The 17,893-nt window shown below is 40.1% G+C and overlaps 1 protein-coding gene across 5 annotated transcripts in view; it reads right to left on the reverse strand.

Moving 5' to 3' along the window:
• Positions 1-17,893, reverse strand: part of NRP1 (neuropilin 1) — a 114,355-nt gene that overhangs the window by 40,770 nt on the left and 55,692 nt on the right. For all 5 annotated transcript variants that reach the window (XM_050890723.1, XM_050890722.1, XM_050890721.1 and 2 more), the window contains exons 6-7: positions 13,997-14,152; positions 11,059-11,225 (exon numbers count right to left, since the gene is read on the reverse strand). In XM_050890723.1, the coding sequence (XP_050746680.1) occupies positions 11,059-11,225; positions 13,997-14,152 (323 nt within the window). The remainder of the gene's footprint in view (positions 1-11,058; positions 11,226-13,996; positions 14,153-17,893) is intronic.

Genomic DNA, 17,893 nt, shown 5'->3' on the forward strand with positions numbered 1-17,893 from the left:
CCAGTATGGAAACTATAAAGATCAAATGTGAAAGAGAAATGCTGCGAGTGGGCTGGGGGACGCACTGCCACTGGTACACATTAGCTCTGTGTGATATTTTTAATGTGAGTCTTTGAAGGAGTTTGGTTTAAAAGCAGGGGCAATGCAATGCTCCCCTGGAATGGGCTCACTGTATTGTATGAAATGCATCCAGTGCACATGCAGTGATAGGGAACGATCCTTCTGCTATTCATTTGCAAGCTCCACCTTACGCATTCATGTGGTGCTCTGATGTAACACGATCGTTATTCAGAAGACTCAGAAAATACTTCTTCTTAATTTATTTTTTTACTTGAAAACTACTTAAAACCTGAACACCTAGATACAATAAACTCTGATAACAAAGGGAGGAAAATGTAATCGTATTGGGATTTCTATAGACTCTGGGATCTAAGTAATCAGCATCTTATGCCATTTGAACCCTCTCTGTAGCAATGAAGAGAAAGGCTGATTAACTCCCAGTGCTTTAGAAAAAGATTGTTTTACATCTTGCAGGAGCATATCTTGCTGTGAAATATTACTTCTTTAAAATGAAAACCTTTGCTTTGGCACTACATTAACTTGCAAATGGATAACCTAAGACATGTACAATGACTTGGTCAAAAAGGGAGGAATGTGAATGGCCCCTTTCTCCGGCTAAGATACTTAGGAACCCTTGCTGAGCAATAAATGAGTCAGGAACGTAATACTTTTAATTAACGTTTTCTGAATACTTATTTGTAATTTACATTTAATTTTAAACCTGAGCTTAATCCTCTGATCTGGAATGAAGACAACTATTTAGTGCAGTTTGAATGTAACCTTCCCCAGTTTGTGTTAGAAACTATAGAAAAGGGAAACTCTATAGCAATACTTGCAGAACCGCTCTTTTCTGAGAGAAGGACATAATTGTAGGACTTTTTTTCCCCTAAGTGTACTGAGCAACTAATGCATAAATGGGAAACAAGTAATCCAAAGCTTCTCTATCAGACTGCTTCACATATGAATAACTGGCCTTCGGGTGGAAAACACTGAATTTTGCCTATAAAGTTCTTCTGTAGCATTTTTTTGCCAGCTGCTGTCCTGTTAAAATCAGAGGGTACAGGCAGAAGGGCTTGATTTATAATACATGTTGGTATTTTGAATGTAAGTACAATATTACACATGTGTAAACACACAGAAATAACCTCTGCTTCTTCCTGTTCCGCAGCATACCTATGCTAATTGGGTAGGAAGCTGGTAAGTGAGGGGATGATATACTATGCAGAATTAAACCTCTACTGTCTCAGACAGCACACCTTGATGGTGTAGATAGATCTGACTGTGCAATCACTGTATCTAGAGTGAGTTCCACTGAAATCACTGGAATTTGCTACACTTAGATATTTTTGAAAGTTCAGGCTTTGGGTTTTCTATTAAAAATAGCAACAAAATGAGGAAAAAGTGCCGGTGTCTAAGATTTAAGACTTTTTAAGCCTAATTTCACTGGCAATTGGAATACGTATATAACCTGTGTCACACAGAAATATACGTATTTTCTTGTGATCAGCTTCTCATCTTGGAAAATCGGCACAGTCTCTTTAAATCAGTCAGTCATCCACAGGAGTCTGCATTCATTTATTCTCTGTTAAATGGAACTGTCAGTTTTGTTGCACCAAAATTCGATTTTCTATTTCATACACATTGTGTATGATGATTTTAATTTACTACTGGGTCACCAAGCAAGTCACTGCTTTTTTAAAATATGAGTTTCTGCTACTTTCTAGAAAAATGTCAGGTAGCTGCATTTAGATGGTGTGGTGAGGGTACTGTAAATGTACGGTGAAAAACGAGAGACAGAGACTATACATGCAAAGATCATTTTGCTTTTTCCTTGGTATGCCCCTCATAGCTCTGAGGAAATGCACAGGTATAGATGAAATACTTCTGAGGCTGTGATTTGGAAGACCCGCTGCTGAGAGCGAAGCTCTTGTCCCGTGCTGGAGGAGTGAAGGGCGACAGTAGAAGGGATGGTGCAGGCCAGTGACTACCAAGACAACTTTTCCCCTGGTGCTAAAGCAAACCAGGGAGACCGGCTGCCCCCAGCTCTGCCCTTCTCTCAACAAAGCCCACTCAAACTCCAGCCACGGGGATTTCATTTCCAGGGTTTCTTTGGCCAGCTAATGGTGCCTGGTTTGTGTACCCCCACTCTGCCTCTCTAAAAGTTCCTCTTTCTCCAGCTATGTAAAGAGCAAAGCTATTGATTTTTAAGTGCTGTGGCTTTTTAAAATAAACACAGGATGTATTTTCTTAGTTTAGATATCATATTAAATATCATGAAAGGGGGGAACACTCCTATGGACAGTTAATTTTTATGGCCTGATAAGAGCATTTTAAAATTATTCTGTGCTATGTCAGCCCTTCAGCCCACAGCTTGAATTTAATAGGATTTGCAATGGAAGAGCCTGCTCCTGTCTCTGTTGAGGCTGAAAGCCACCTTAGTCTATAGTACAATAATCTATAACCTAAATATGACCAGTAAAATATGACCAGTTAAAATATGCCCTGGTTTTATACGTGATAGGACAAATCGATCTTTTCAGCAGCTTCAGAGGATCAACACCAGAAATGAGTTTGGCCGAAGTGTTCAACACAGGAGGCTGCAACGAAGAGAAAGACCAGACTACATAGGCACAGCTGGTTGGTGGAAGTCATGTGTAAACAGTGCTTCTCTGATGAGAAGCCAGTTGTTCCTGAAAACAGAGGAACCAAACCTCAGCTTAATGTTTAGTCAACTGTATTTTCTCTCCTAATAGGTTTTGTTTATCAGACAGCTATGGAGTTTACTCTGATGCCTTTTTAAAGAGCTTTTTAAAACCTTGAATGAAAACACTAGAAGTAAAGCAAAAATGGAAGTATTTCCTTGTTGAAGTACGCCTTTTTTTCTTTCTTTTTTTGTGGGAAGAAGACAAATTGCTTTCTGAAGGGCACGTATTTACCACTTGGAAGAAACCTCATTTATCCTTCCGCTTTACCTATTTTGCTACTACTGTCAAAATGTCACCTAATGGGCAGAACAGAATTAAACTGGGACAGAAAAGCAGGATGACACAAGGACAGGGGAGGCAAATAATAGCTCAGCAACAGAAAATCCAGTGCATGGATGCTGGGATGGGGAAGGGCCCATAGGACCCATGAACTCTTCAGCTTCATACTACTGTGCAGGTGTGGAAAGAGTGAATAAAAATGCACAACTGTCTCTGCAAAGCACTCAGCAGTACACCTATCGTCTCAAACCCAGGGTTGGCCCCGTGAGAACAGAGACCTTTAGCTCAGTAACAACTCTGCTTATTATAACATGCCTCAGCTGTGTGTTCCTACCCAAGGCTGTGTTTCTAGCCACTACCCTTAGTCACTTAACTTCTAGCCTTGAGCTCTACCTCACCCGCAGTTTGACACCTGCCTAGTCTTGTAGATTAATTTATTTCTGCTGGACTCAGAAAAATCTCCTTCTGAGATACCTTCCTTCACAGCTGCAGAAAGCCCTGGCTGCGGTGGAGCAGATGTGTTGCAGTGCCTGGTAGCTGGGTGGGCAAGGCTGCCTCAGCCCCCATGGGGTCTGCAAGCCACTTGGGAGAGAGCTCCCCTACCAAGCAGAATGGCACAAACAACTGATTTTTTGGCTTGATGGCAGTTTAAAAACCAGCAAACTATAACGAAGGTTTTGATTCAAGCCAAACATGTGAACCTGGTGAATGGAAAAAAAACCAGAAGAATCATTTTGTACAGAGTTTTTTAAGTGGCTTTAATTTCTGTGAAAGAAAGTAGAAGAAAAAGATGTTGTGATTTAAAAAAAAACTGTGGTGTTTGGTTTAAACCCATATTTAAAGGTTTTAATTTCTTTCCCTCCTGGAACCAACTAGTGAAAGTGAGATAAATTTACAAAATTATTTTAGCAGTTGCTGAATCAGTGCTTTTGCTGGACACATTTTTAATTCACTATCTCAGCTCTAAAGGGCCATCTGTCTTGCAGACGTTGAGGGGATGTAGGGCTGGACTGGGAAGTGGATGCATAGGTAATTACAGAGTTATATACAAACTACTCAGATCTCTGCATAATGGATCCCCTGAAAGAACTGAAACTATTATAATGATTAGGCTGGTAGTGGAGGCTCAGAGGGGCTCTGCTTCTGCTGCTCCTCCATATGTTGCACGCAGGATTGCTCGAAGCCACGCAGGACTCCCCTCTGTATTAGGGCTGATGCTGAAACATGTCAGAGGGAGGTAGAGAGGATTTTTTTCTAAACTGCATTTTGCACCTGCACTTCTAGAGCAATAAGGCTGCCAACGGTTTTGCACAGTTCTCTGAGCATCCCTTCAGCCTCCCCAGAGTGATAAATCTATGGCTGGGAACATTCTGGTACTAAAATAGCTCTTAAAGCACTTTGAATAATCAAAAAAACCTTCATACTTTGTAGGGCCCTTTTATTTCTCCCTCTCCCTCTTGTCTAATTTCAGTACTTGCCTTTGTGAAACTCTACCATTTATTCCCATGTCACAGTAAATAAAGGTACGAATGTATCCTGCTGGGTCAATTAACCCCAGTTCTGCGCTGTGTCACAGTCTGTACTGGCTGTGATTTCCAGAAAGGAATATTCTTTTGTCATTCTTTGCCCATGTGCAAAGTATGTTAAGACCGTAAGATAACTGTAACACTTTTCCACACAAAGCTAACTCCGCTTTTTGTAATTGCTGGAGTGCAGTTATGAACTGTAAAATGACGTGGACCAAATACATGACTTGTATTCTAAAGTGGTAGAGAAGACAAAGGACTGACAGTTTTTGTGCTTTCATGTCAGTGTGCTCCCTAATGATGGGCAAGCCCCGCCACAAAGCCTCTGAACTTCAGCTCTCAGTCAGTCCTTCAAAGGCTAGGAGAACTGGGAGGCTGAGGTTTCCCAGGTTTCATGTTATTCTATGCAGTAATATGATGCACTTCACTGCAATATCAGCCTCCAAAAGAAACAGAAATAATAAGAATAAAAATAACAGGCATTGTTGACTTGCACTTCCTTGAGCTTTCATGTGAAATATTTAGATAAGCTTGCTCGGTAAAGTCAACCTAAACAGCTGCCTGATGTAAGAATAAACCTATTAATGAAACAAATGTGCTGTGCAGCAGCATATATAAATACTGACTATATTTTTAAGTGAATACCTGATAAGGAAATAAGCTATGACACAGATGAAAGGTCGAGACACCAAATGACGAACTGCAATTATTTTCAGAAGTGCTGCAGGAATAAATCTGTACTAATCTATATACCAGTTCACATCAGCGATGCATGCTCCTGGGTTTTGCTTACAAAGGAGCAAATAATGAAGAACGTAGGTTACTGCAAATGTAAAGGAATGAAGACAAATGTGGAAGGAAAATTCTACCTCAGAGGTCCCTCTCATTCTGGTGAAGTAGTGTATACATAGAAGTGTTTTAAATCAATGGAAGTATATTTTCCTTGCACGGGAGAGTTAGTGTTAAATAAACAACTGATATTTCAATCAGTGCAGGCGAGGGGGATCTCCCAGGTTGCTTTTTGAGGAGGCCTATTCTTTCCTCTCTCTGGCCTTACTCCAGATCCCTAAATGCTGCAAGATGCAGAGGGAGAATTTTGCACCAGATCAGCTGATATTCCTAGGACTGAGCGGTCTAGAGAATTACTCTGCAAGAGTTGTAGGTACCAAAGGGATGGGTGGGGGATGAGGTGGAGATGGGCAGGCAGAGGCCAGAGGGAGCGACCAGACCTGTTCCCTGTGCCAACCTCTGACTCCGGCCATTTCCATGTGATACCAGATCTGTGCCCTGCTGAGAAACCCAGCAGTACGAATTTGGGCTGGATTAGCCATTTATGTCATATTAGTCAGAACGCACAATAGGGAGTTCATCTTAGTGTATGGCCTTATGTCAGCTGCAGAATGACAGATAATACCCAATCCAGAGTATAATGTCTATTTATGTTAACCCCATTAACCTTTTTTGAACAAATTTGAACTGGCAGAGTGTGCTTATACCACAGTAGTGCTTTTTGTTTTATGGCTGCAAAGTTTTGATCTGATAGTAGGATTCGTAAAGCTGGATTTATGGTTTTGTCCAACCCCAGCCATAATATGAACTGAAGATCTTGTGTTATTAACAAACATGCTTTGCTTTCTGGGCAAGCTGGAGGTCTCACTCAGCGTTACAGGATGAAAGAAAAATTGTGCCACCCAGAAACTATCATCCAGCTTGGCGGGAGCGTAAAGATTTGTGTTATATACATTAGAAGAAACATTTTGATAGAAAACATACAGATTCTGCAGTAAAAGTACCCAGAAGGTGTTGCTCCTTGTGGGTTTGAAAACCCACACCATTATGAGGATTGATGATAGCACAGGTTCCCAGTGACCCTGGTAATAGGCAATCAGTCTCCCTTCAAAACCACACACACGTGGGTCCCAAGTGCCTTTAGCTGACGGCACCTATCCGGCCGGGCGCTCCTCCCGGAGCTTCCCTCCCTCCTGCGCTGCCCTGGGGGGCTGCTGGCCACGACCCATCAGGGCGTCCCTGAGGCACAAGGGCTTGCCATGCACAGCGGCCCGTGGCTCCTGCTCGAAGGCTTCGGAAATAACATGCAAAATTTCCCTAAATATAAAGATTTCGCATGTTACTTCTTCAGATGAGTGTAAATGTAACTGCTGTTCTTAAATGCGAACATTAAATCTACTCTGTAAAAACACAATTACTGCTGCTATGGCAGAAATCAGTTGTCCCTTTTGAAGGAATGCCTTGAAAATGCAATCATAAAATCCCTGCATGTTATGGATTTCATTAACATTGTACTCCCCTAGGATTCCCAATTGCACAATAACAGGAGTTCTTTAAATTTTAAATACCACAGACAGGAACGGTTTCACTAAAACCAGATGTGAAACCCTCGCACTGGCCTTCTTACTGGTTCTAAGTACTGAAACTGGCTGGTAATTGATACCTATTAACATGTTTGTTGTTCAGATTACAGAAATGGAAACACTATACTATTTTTCCTGTGAAAGGATACGTTAATGAGGGACAATGACTTACGTTGCAATGGCAGTTCCCTGCTCTTGATTAAATTAAAGGGCTGTTTTTATTTTTTATTTTAAATTATGCTATTTCACACTGAAGGGCAGTCGAGTGTGCGAAACGTAAGTGTAATAAACAAGTAGGCTGAGCTTAAGGTTGAGGAGCTAATAACATCCCATATGACAATAAACTAACTTCATGCTTATTTTTGGCAGCCCTTGCCTCATGCATATCTTTATTCCATTCATATTGGAAAATCCACAGACTTTATTAATGTGTTTTTAAAGAAGAAATTCAATCTGGAGTGACTCTGTTTCTGATTAAGGAGTCACTCCAAATCTCAAGTTAGTTGAGCAATTTTCAAAAGTGTGTTTGAGGGTAAAAATAAAATGGAGAAAGTACTGTGCAGACTTATGGTGTGACTGTGCTATGGATATTTTGAATCTAAGCTTTGACATTTATTTCCAAACAACTAAGGAAAGGAACAGACAGGCAGCTTTCGCTTAGCAGAGCCTGGTAAGCAGGCGGCATTCAGATGAAGTCAGGAGTTAGTACCTTGTCAGCCACAAAGGAGCAATCTGTTTTTTCCACCAAAGAATGGGTTCCACATCCACAGATGGAATTCATGCAAATCCATTACTAACAACAAGCCAACACTATTTTCCTAATTCTTTTCAGCAAAATGGTCCGAAAGACGTCAACACCTCAAAGGAGACAATCATATCGCAAGCCCTCTAGACGTCCTCTATAGATACCAATCTCCCTTTGCTGATACTTAACTGAGGTTTTCTGTTTTGTCTTAGCAAAAACATTAACCTTGAAGGGAGGGGTAACAGGAAGGGAAAGGAGAACTATAATATTTCCCCTATACAAAACCCCAATACACTAAGGAAATCAGTATTTGGAGCTGAATTTTCAAGGTGCTTTGCCCATGTATGATTGTATGTATCTCACATATATGCCATAGTTGCATATGCATATTAGCAGTTTGAAGGCAGACATCACTACTTAACCAGCTGCAGTGTGTGTGCAAGTTTGGAAACCTGCATTCGTGATAAGATTAATGAATACTGATATACACAAAATCTTTGTCTCTCAGACAAGGGCATATAGGCAGAAATTTTCACTTTAAAAGTCCCAAGTTCAGCATTGCTGTATCCTTCAGACTGTTTTTTGCTGTTGGATATTTTCTAGAGTTCTTGCACTGTGCAACAAAAATCCATTTACACTCTACTGCACAAAAGCAAATACTTCACATAAATGACTAGTTTACAATAGCCTACAGAACAAAACAGAACAAAGTGACCTCAGTCGTTCATATACAAGTGTCTTCCTCCTTTTATAAAATATTATTCTTTTTCAACAGGTAATTTCAAAGTATTTTATTGGTTGCATGTCCTTGGTTGTTTGTCTGTAAGCTCTTATGGAGATGAACATCTGTTCCTGGGGATATTTGTACAGAGGAAACATGGGATTTCAATATTTTATCCAGATACAAACTCACAACATGTGCTTACTGCCAATGGCATCAAGCCTTTGTAGAAGATGGTGGTTCACATGTGCAAGGACCCTGTTACTGCGGTGCCTGATGGTCTGAAGCGCTTAGCACCCGTCTCACGATTGACAATTAAGTTTAACAGGAAAGCATTTAGAACACATTTGGAAGTTTGAATTAGCAATGTTAGCATTGAATTAAACCATAATACATAAGAATTAATATCCTCCTGACACAAATGGAACCAAAGATGAGTTAAATCATTGTACCTTGTGAAAAGCCAGGGGATGGCATGCTCAGTCTCCAAACTAGCTCACTTGCTTCTGCTACATAGGTTGAGTGGCAGAAACGATTAACAGTTCTTCTGCAACACGTGTTAAGCACACTTACTCAATGCAATGAATCTTCAAGCAAGACTTTGGAGGCTCAGTCTTGCAAACAAGACCCAGCTCTGCAGGAAAGGCTGCTACAGCCTAGTTGCTCTGTCATGAAGTCTGCCTTGGGGGTGCTGGTCCCTCCACATGGGCCCTGGGCAGTGGAGGAGATGCCCTAGGGCTAGACTGCTCAGGGAAATAGTTCATGCTGCCATTTCCAAACCGGGGACTGGGTGAAGGGGGTGAGAGCTGTGGCGTGAGCAGTACAGCATACAAATAACCACCAACTTCTTGGCTGATGTGGTAGCTGGAGGCAGCGTAAAGCTGCTAAAAATTATGCTCAGTGGTTGTTTCAGCCCCTGAGCACCCTGGTTTATGGCAGAAGGCAAAGGAGGCTGAGAAATTCTTGGGCAGGAGGCCTGAGGTACCCTGAGCTGTTTTAAGCATAAACTCCAGAGCAGCGTGGATTCTGTTATGTGTTTATTATTTTAAAAGTTAATGGTTAAAAAAAGTCCTTTGAAACTTTTTCTCTGAAAGATCTAGTTCTAAGTGAAAGGATTAAGCTATATATATATGTACATAGTCATCATAACTTAATAAAGTTAATAAGCACACAGAACACATGAATGAGATTTGACTAGCTCTCTTGTTTTGATTATCCAGTCATAAATGTATAAGTGACAGCAGAAAAGAAGGAAATAAAGAAAAAGTGGCGGCCCTCCGACCAGATGAAACACATGGAATTTGATTCTGATGCATTCCACCCTTTTTCCATGTGCATTCCACGGATTGCAAGTGGCAACGATTAATAACAAGCCTTGCACTTAGATAAGGCTGGGGAGATTTTAACATTTATTCCTAAGTAAGGAAAAAGGATCAACAGATTTTTTTTGCCACTCTGAAGTCTGATTAGGTCCATCATACACGACTACCAAGTTGCCAAGAGCTCAGGATGTGTAGGGGGCCCTAAGCAGGACACCTGAGAGTCCCATTTTGTGCCAAGGATCAGAAATGAAAGATTTCCCCCTCTTTCTTCCCTTTACTAACTACTGCTCAACATGTTTTTAAGCTTTCTTGCAGACAGCAAACCTCACAGGAAACACCAATGTGAACATTCGTATGGACGGCTAATAAGGCATTGTTTTTATATGTCAGTTAGTAATTTCCTATAGAAAACAACAGAAGCAGGAGGAATGTTTCAAATATATGAACAAGTTTTCAATATTAGTAATATCGATCAAATATGCTCAAGCCTTTCTCTTAGCTTTTACCAACAGAAATAGAATCTAGGTTACAACTAAGAAGTGTAAGTCAACCTACAATTAAGACAAATCAGTGTTTTTTTCACCTAATGATATTAATACTTGCCTGCTAGTATAGATTATTTGTATACAGTAATTCATATGAATAATTTTAACCTGTTCAGGAATCATGCACCATTAAGCTATGGACCTGATAACAAATAGCAAACAACAAGCCCAAGTAGACTGACTGAACTCAAGGAGTCTCTTCGTGGCGACAAATGTTTGGACGATTTCTCCTGTATTAACAGAGCAAAGCCGAGGCAGCCAATCTTGCTAATGAATGTTGTGTTTAAGGCTGTGGAAGAATAGCCACTAGACAGAGACCACTGAACTCATTTCATGTGTAACATATTCTAGAAGGGACATAGGTCTTCTGAGGTGAAATCTGAGTGCATGAAAACACCATGCTGTACTAATGCTTAACTGTAATCAGCTAGAGACATAGCACATGCTCAGTTTACTGGGACATTCCACTTTAAGTGCATGTTAAACTAATATTGACTTTTCCACTAAACCAAAATCTCTGTTATTTGTGCCCAGAAGACTGAAAAAACAATAGATGTGGGAAGCAGAAGAATTAATCTTCCTGACCTTTTCTTTTTTTATACCTTTGGGAGTCAGTCTTTTTTTGTGTGTCTAATAGGGAATGTGAGCTATTCACTTGCAATGATTCTTAGATTATGTAGAAGTACTTTACTGTGTTATTTTTTTTCTTTCTTTTGCATTCTCCACATTCAATAAACTCCACAGAGTATTATTAATAATATCTTTAAAACGTTATCTTTTTACCTGTATCCATTCTCTGATAGAATCTTCCCCTGGGGTCCATCCATTCTCAGGGTAATTTAGCCGGGACCTTTCTGAAGACCAGATAGCACTGTACTGAGAGGAGACAGTGATTTGATCAGAGTGAATTTCTCCTGACTCCATACCCAGCGGTTCCATGCACTGGAAATCTGAGGAAAAATAAATTACCATCATTATTATGGTCAGCTTTTTGATTTAGACTTTGAATAATGAGAACGTTTTCCTGCTTTGAATATGAATATCTAAAGAATTTATTTTTATGTGACTTTGAATTCTTTAGCAACTTTAAGTGAGGCAGTATTGGGCTTATGGTGTCATTCTTAATACTGTCATTTGAGTTGCCATGGCGATTCCTGCAATAATAATGCTATACAAATATTTTTAGCCCAGCATTGTAGCCATTTCAATACAGGACAATAGAATTCTCTTTTCTAGGGTAGCACAGGCACTTCTGTGGATTCATAATATAAACGAACGTATGTTCAACTCATAATTATGCACAAAGCCAGGAAAGACAAACCAGATGACTGTATAAAATAATTTTATCTTAAAACTGTTTACTCCAGTACAAAAAGTATAAAATGTTTTAAAAATATTATTAAAATTCTAGCCATTCCCTTTGGATCCTCGACACTGGAAAGAAACAGATCAACAAAATTTGAATCCAGGCCAGAAGATTATTGACCTAAGGGAATTACCACCTCTTCCGTAACGTGCTGTATTTTAAATGAGTTGATCATCTCCATCCAATTTCTTTTTGTTGACACAAAAATTACCTAGATAATTTAGAATCAATTGACACCCTAGTCACTATATTGAGTTCAAAGGATGATAGGGCATGGAGACTAAATTCTTCTCTCGCTCTTCAAAAACAAAGGCTCCAACCCTCACCAAAGCAAGAGAGGCCGGTGACTTTAGACGGATCCTCACATCCAGCTGCTCATGTACCCCCCTGTTGGAAGTTTACCAACCCCATCGCAAGGGCAGGAGAAAATAACATGTGCCTATGCTTCTCTTCAGGGACTTCACAGTATATAAATATAATTCATTCTTTCATTTGCAGTTTAAGGTAAAATACCAGTGTGTGAAGCAGAGGCCCTGACATTTGGGTACACGCTCCTTTTTATCACACCTTCTCTGGAGCTGATGTATCTCTAACAGAGGAGTGGGTGCTGAGCGGAAGGTTTCAAAATCTGTGAGGTGGAAAAATGAGCTTTTAATAAGCAAAGTTCTGATTTTTCAATGAAAATTAAAATATTCTGAAAAAAAATGTTTAAATCTTTTATCTGGGATCCAAAACCTACTCAGAAATGCTATCAGGGTACCTTATAGGAGTTGTAGTTAGGGTGCCCCACAACTGAATTATCAAACTTGGTGCCAAACTGCATTTCCCGTGGCGTACCGCCCTTTCCCCCATTTCTGTGCTGCTTCAATGTATTAGGGGCCTTGGGTGAAGTACTGAAGCTGAACTACGTTAGGGTAAAAGACTCATAGTAAATTAACTTCTGCTTGGAATCAGAAGGAGAGCCATAAGCCACTACAAAGAATGCAAGACATGGTAGGCAGGAGTCATATTAAAATATCTAAAAAGTAGGTGTCTAGTTTGAGCTAGACATGTGGGCTTTCCCTGTAGTCTACTGAGAGGGACAAGTACCTCCTGGGGACATCTCACATGTCTGAGATAAGTAGGCTGTGCTGTCCTCTGGAGGTGACGCCTCTCTATTGACAACACAAAGAGCAAGGGTGGCTGAAATTAAGCGAGAGGAATCATTCCTCTGTCTAAGCCTGCGTCATAGAAAATGTTTCCTCTTATCATCCAAAAGGGTTTTCACACACACTAACTTCTCCTGTTCTGTTGTCCTGTGTTTAAGAGCTGAAGGCATCCCAGTATAGCAGATATTACTAATTCTGGCTCCAGTGTGATGATGCCTTTAGGTAGGATGCCCAGGTAGGATGACTGTGGAGGAGGTGGACATGGGGACCCAAGTTGCCTGTGCTAGCTAATGACGGGGTAGGAGCAGCACCTGCATAAGGAGAAGCCAAACTAGCTGGTGGTACAATCTGAGAGAGACGGAGGATGCTTCCCATCCACACAGGCTGGGTATGTCCCGTTCCCTCTTCCTGGCTGTGCATGTACAAGAAAGCTATTAAAGAGGCAAGGGGCAGAGGAGAGGTGGGGAGTAACAGGGATAATTTCAGTTTACTCATTTTTCTTTTGTTCCTTCTTTGACTAAACAAGCACATCAAATCTGGGTGAATCTGCTCAAAACTCAGTAAGTCGCAGAAAGGAGAGAGAGTTTGATTTAAAGTGTGTGTTTTATCATTGAGCAAAGCAAGGAAATCTGCAAGGACATGGTGTAACACAGCCTGTTATTTTCCTGCATCTCCCTCACTTCATTTCATTCTCTGTCCAAAGGGTAAGCATGAAAATGAGGCAACTGGGAAAAAAATAGGAGACAGAGAACAAAGCTTAGATAGCTTATGAAATGGTTTAACAAGAGCACATATATTAAATGGGTTCTTTTTATTCAAGAAATTGATCATCAAAGCCTATTCCATGTAATAAAAGAAGGCTTTGGATAGTGCATTCATTGTTCATGTTTCATTGTTTTAATGCAAGTGTTCAATTGCTCTGCATTCCTGTGTTTCCTTGGTCAGCACAGTTTTTCACAATAATTATCCCAACTTCCTGGCAATACTGTGGAATAAAACTGTAAGGAGAATTCTGCTTCTTGCACTGCCTTTCAAAGGGCAGCTGTTCTTTAAAAAAAAAAAAAAAAAGAAAAAAGAAAAACAGAACCAACCCTTCCCCACCATCTTTATTTAAGGTTTCTTTAAAGTTTCACGCAACACCTGGTGTGCAAGAAGACATATCAGAGAATATTTTCCAAGAAGCTCTGCAGGATAGATAAATACTGACCTTCTGATACACTGCTCTGCGACACGCTGTAGTTTGCTGAGAATCCCTCTTTTGCTATTGCACTGTCGGTGTAAAATACCATTGAAAGAATCCCTGTTGAAGACCGGACACGTCCTGGGTTGTTCTGCCCACAATAACGCCCTATGTGCGGGCCAACTGCAAAGAGACAGGATATAATAGTAAACTACGAGTTCTCCTACAACAATAGATGCCACTGCAATAGCCTCCTAAATGGAGTCCCTCAGCAGGAAACAGTGAACCTCTACAACAGCTCAAAATCACAATCTCATCAATAACTTAGCGGTGAACAATAAATTGCTTATCCTACTCTAGTAATGTTACTTCTAAAATGTTCCAGATGATAGCACTCCATAACCCTCTGAAAACGTAAAGAACCAGGATTTCAAAAAGTGTCCTTTAAAGTGTGCAGAGAGGGCAACGATGCACAAAATTACATGTACAAAACACCAAAAGTATTTTCCAAAGTGTGATTGAAGCACCTATTTATGACAAGGACATCTGAATAGTCTGATTTGCCCACCCAGTCTACAAGATGCTCTGGGAATAGGAGTTCAAACAACACCTTCCAGGTTTTATGCTCAATACTGCAGATAATCTGTTACTTTTATAGCAAACTTAGAAAAACATTTTTGCATTCATATTGAGGCTATGACCAATGACTCTTTATCCCCTCCTATTTAGCCTTTCAGCACACCCTCATAGATCTTTTGCCCATATGCTCAATATTAAAGAATACTGTAAAAGAATTCAGGAGGAAAATCTTAATCCTTTCAAAAGAGCAAGGATTTCTTAAGTATATCTCCATGTCACAGAACACACACATACACACATACATGATCTCTCTCAGTGTTAATAATGTATAAACCAGTTCCTGATATTTTTCTGGATTTCCTGTGCAGTGAGATAATCTTTTCCTTAATTAAGCTACTCAATTCACAACCAACATATGTGGCCTTCTAGCACTTGAGCATTCCCTACAGATAGGTCCCTAGGCTGTTGAATAGTGGTACATCTGTGCTTACAAACAGTGAGAAGAGATAACACTAAAACCCATCCATGAAGTCAATCATGAAAATAATCATAAGACGTCATTCTAATGCTTACACCACTGGCTTTCTAGGCTTAAATTAACACCTTGTCATTTCTCTAGGAAGTCCATTTCACTTTCAGTTTAAAATATAAAATGTTTATATATCCTAATTATTCACAGTTCAAAGAAAATCCTCAGCTAACATAATTTTGTAGTCATTTATTGGCATTTTCCAACAAGTAAAACAGTTCCAGCTTGGAATAACTTTATTATGTAAGCTACACATTTCTGTAAGGCCCTAGAGTTGCCAGAAAGAGGGAGATCAGATGTTACAGCTCTTGCTGCCAGCATGTGCTTTTCTATCCATATTCTGGCCCTAGTTAGTCTTCAGTTGCCTTGGCAATCCCACGGCATTTAAAATACCTGCCAGTTCAGCCCTTTTCCACCAGGGTTGTTCAATGCAGTATTGATAGAATGAAGCACCCTGTAGAGGATATGAGTTGAATTCTTCCTCGTCCTAGAAATCGTTAAAGCTTTTTAAAAACACAAAATAATGCCCCACTCCAATTGCTGTAGGTTGGTTTTTTTTTTTCTTTTGCGTTTTCTGTGTGCAAACAGCTCTGATCCTGCTTTTTCCCGTGATGGCTTTCAACATTATAGCTGCTGATGTTGCTCTGAACTGCAAGAAAATGAGGATAAGGCCACCATGTTATGGCACTCTGAGCCTCCCTCCTCCCATTTCCTGTAGGGAAGCCTCTTTGAAATGACAAACAGAAGAGAACTTTGTTTAAAGCAGACAGGCTTTAAGATTCCCCATGACTCACTGGTTTATAATTTTTAAGACATATTTAGTGATTCTGCATTTCAGTCTTCTACAGATGGGCCCTGCTATCACAGTCCTATTCCCTTTGCTAGCTATGTAGATGCAAGAGCCAAAAACTTGCAGAATATGACACAAAGAGGTATTGAATTTTTTTGCACATGTAAAAAAATGAGCTAATATGGTATTGATCTGAGCAGAACTGGATGAAATAGAGATTCTTATTCTTCTTACATAAATAGCTAACACAAAGTGCTCTTTTTTCCCATTCCAGTCTTGAAAACTTTTGAACGACAATAAATTATCAAATGTTTCAGGTGTCACCACATCAAATAAATGCTGTGTGGGGAACATCATCTGAGCAATCATTCAGAGGATGATACTGCTGTCTGCTTAGGTAGACTATGCCACTGCTTTTTTTTGCCATCTTCCTGATTCTTCCTTATGAACCGAGATGGGTTTCATAATAGACCATATACAGTTCCAAATGGGAATTTTAGGGTAGCACGTGCTGAAAAGTCATTAGGCCCAGACAGCTCTTTGCAGCCTCTACCTGTAGACCATCATGTTGCTTTGTCAGCATCCCCCAGGAAGGCCTGCTCCAAATATGAGTCATGTGGAAATGTCCTCACTCAAAGACACTTCTACAGTACCCACAGAACAAAGGCTTTTCGGTGAGCCAGCTACTTCATGCCCATGCTGTAGCTATTTCTGGGACCTTGGCTCCTCTTTCCACTGGCATAGTATGACGTAGTGGAAAACTGAATAACTTTCAGGTTAAAAGATGAAGGGGCAACTAAGAAACCTGTTTTGCAAGCTTTTCCCAAAATGCAGAGTCTAATTCTAGAACGTGAATAAATACTTGATTATTCTTAACACGTATGTTTGAAGGTTTACAGATCTGAGTGTGGAACATATAGAATATGGCTGGTGGTTTAAGACTAAACAGAAACCCTATCCTTACTAATTCTTCTTTTCTTTTCTACTGTTTGCCCTTCTGGACAAAGAGTATCTGTATCAGGAAATTTTGAGACTTACTGAAATAATACACATTTGACCATCCAGTTGAAATCTTAGGTTTTGGAATTCAGTTAAAAAAACTCCAACAAAACACAAGCAAGGAAAAATGGTATATCAGACTTCTAAAATATTAAAAGAAATGTTAACTAGCCATTTTACTGAATTTTAAAGGTAGTCTTTAAAAGTAAGCTGGTGTGCTGTGGACAGTATTTTCACAGCAGTATAATTGTTATTGACAAAACATTTGCACACAATTTAGGATGCTAAAGAGAAAAGAACTGAAAAATTAATCCCACCTCACAGGTCAGTGGTCACCTACACCGAGCTTGCGTATACTCTTATATCTTAATAGCTTCTCACAAGAGTGTAGAAAGCAACCAAAACAGAGGAGAAATACACTTAGATTAATAGCAACCTTCATTTGCACTGATATTAACGACTGAAGTAAAGCATTCTGTTTTGCTCTGTAATTCAGTGGAAGCTGTTGTGGTATTGACCGAAGCAGCAATGCTTAGCCTGTGTTCTCAAACCATATGTAAACTGCTTTAAATTACTTTTGAGCCCCTAGTAGACAGTCTATAGGGCTTCAAAGAGAGCTGCATGATGAATATGTGCAATTCATCACTTAAGCTAGTCCTCATTTTGAGTGGGCTATTTTTCTTCAAAGTCATCAATGGACTGTTCTCAGCCAAGGCTGGCTGAGGTGTATCTGTGCCTTGGGCAAAGATATTTTTGGTGTCTAGTTTATTCATGCAAAATCACATATTTCTATTCTGTGATCTACTCACTCTCCTGCTCTAACTCCACCTGTTCTCTCCTTCAAACCACGGTCCCTTTTCTGCACAATATTTGCAACATGCACCTGTAGTTCCTGAATATTCTCCAACAGGGTGCCCTTGGCATGCAGTTATGCAGAAACAAAATGCCAGGTTTGAGGCATTCCTGAATGCCTACCATTCCCCTCCTGAACCAGCAAAACACTTACACCAGTGTTTAACTTCAGACC

The sequence above is a fragment of the Gymnogyps californianus genome, chromosome 2, assembly GCF_018139145.2.
Source record: "Gymnogyps californianus isolate 813 chromosome 2, ASM1813914v2, whole genome shotgun sequence".
NCBI lineage: Eukaryota > Metazoa > Chordata > Aves > Accipitriformes > Cathartidae > Gymnogyps > Gymnogyps californianus.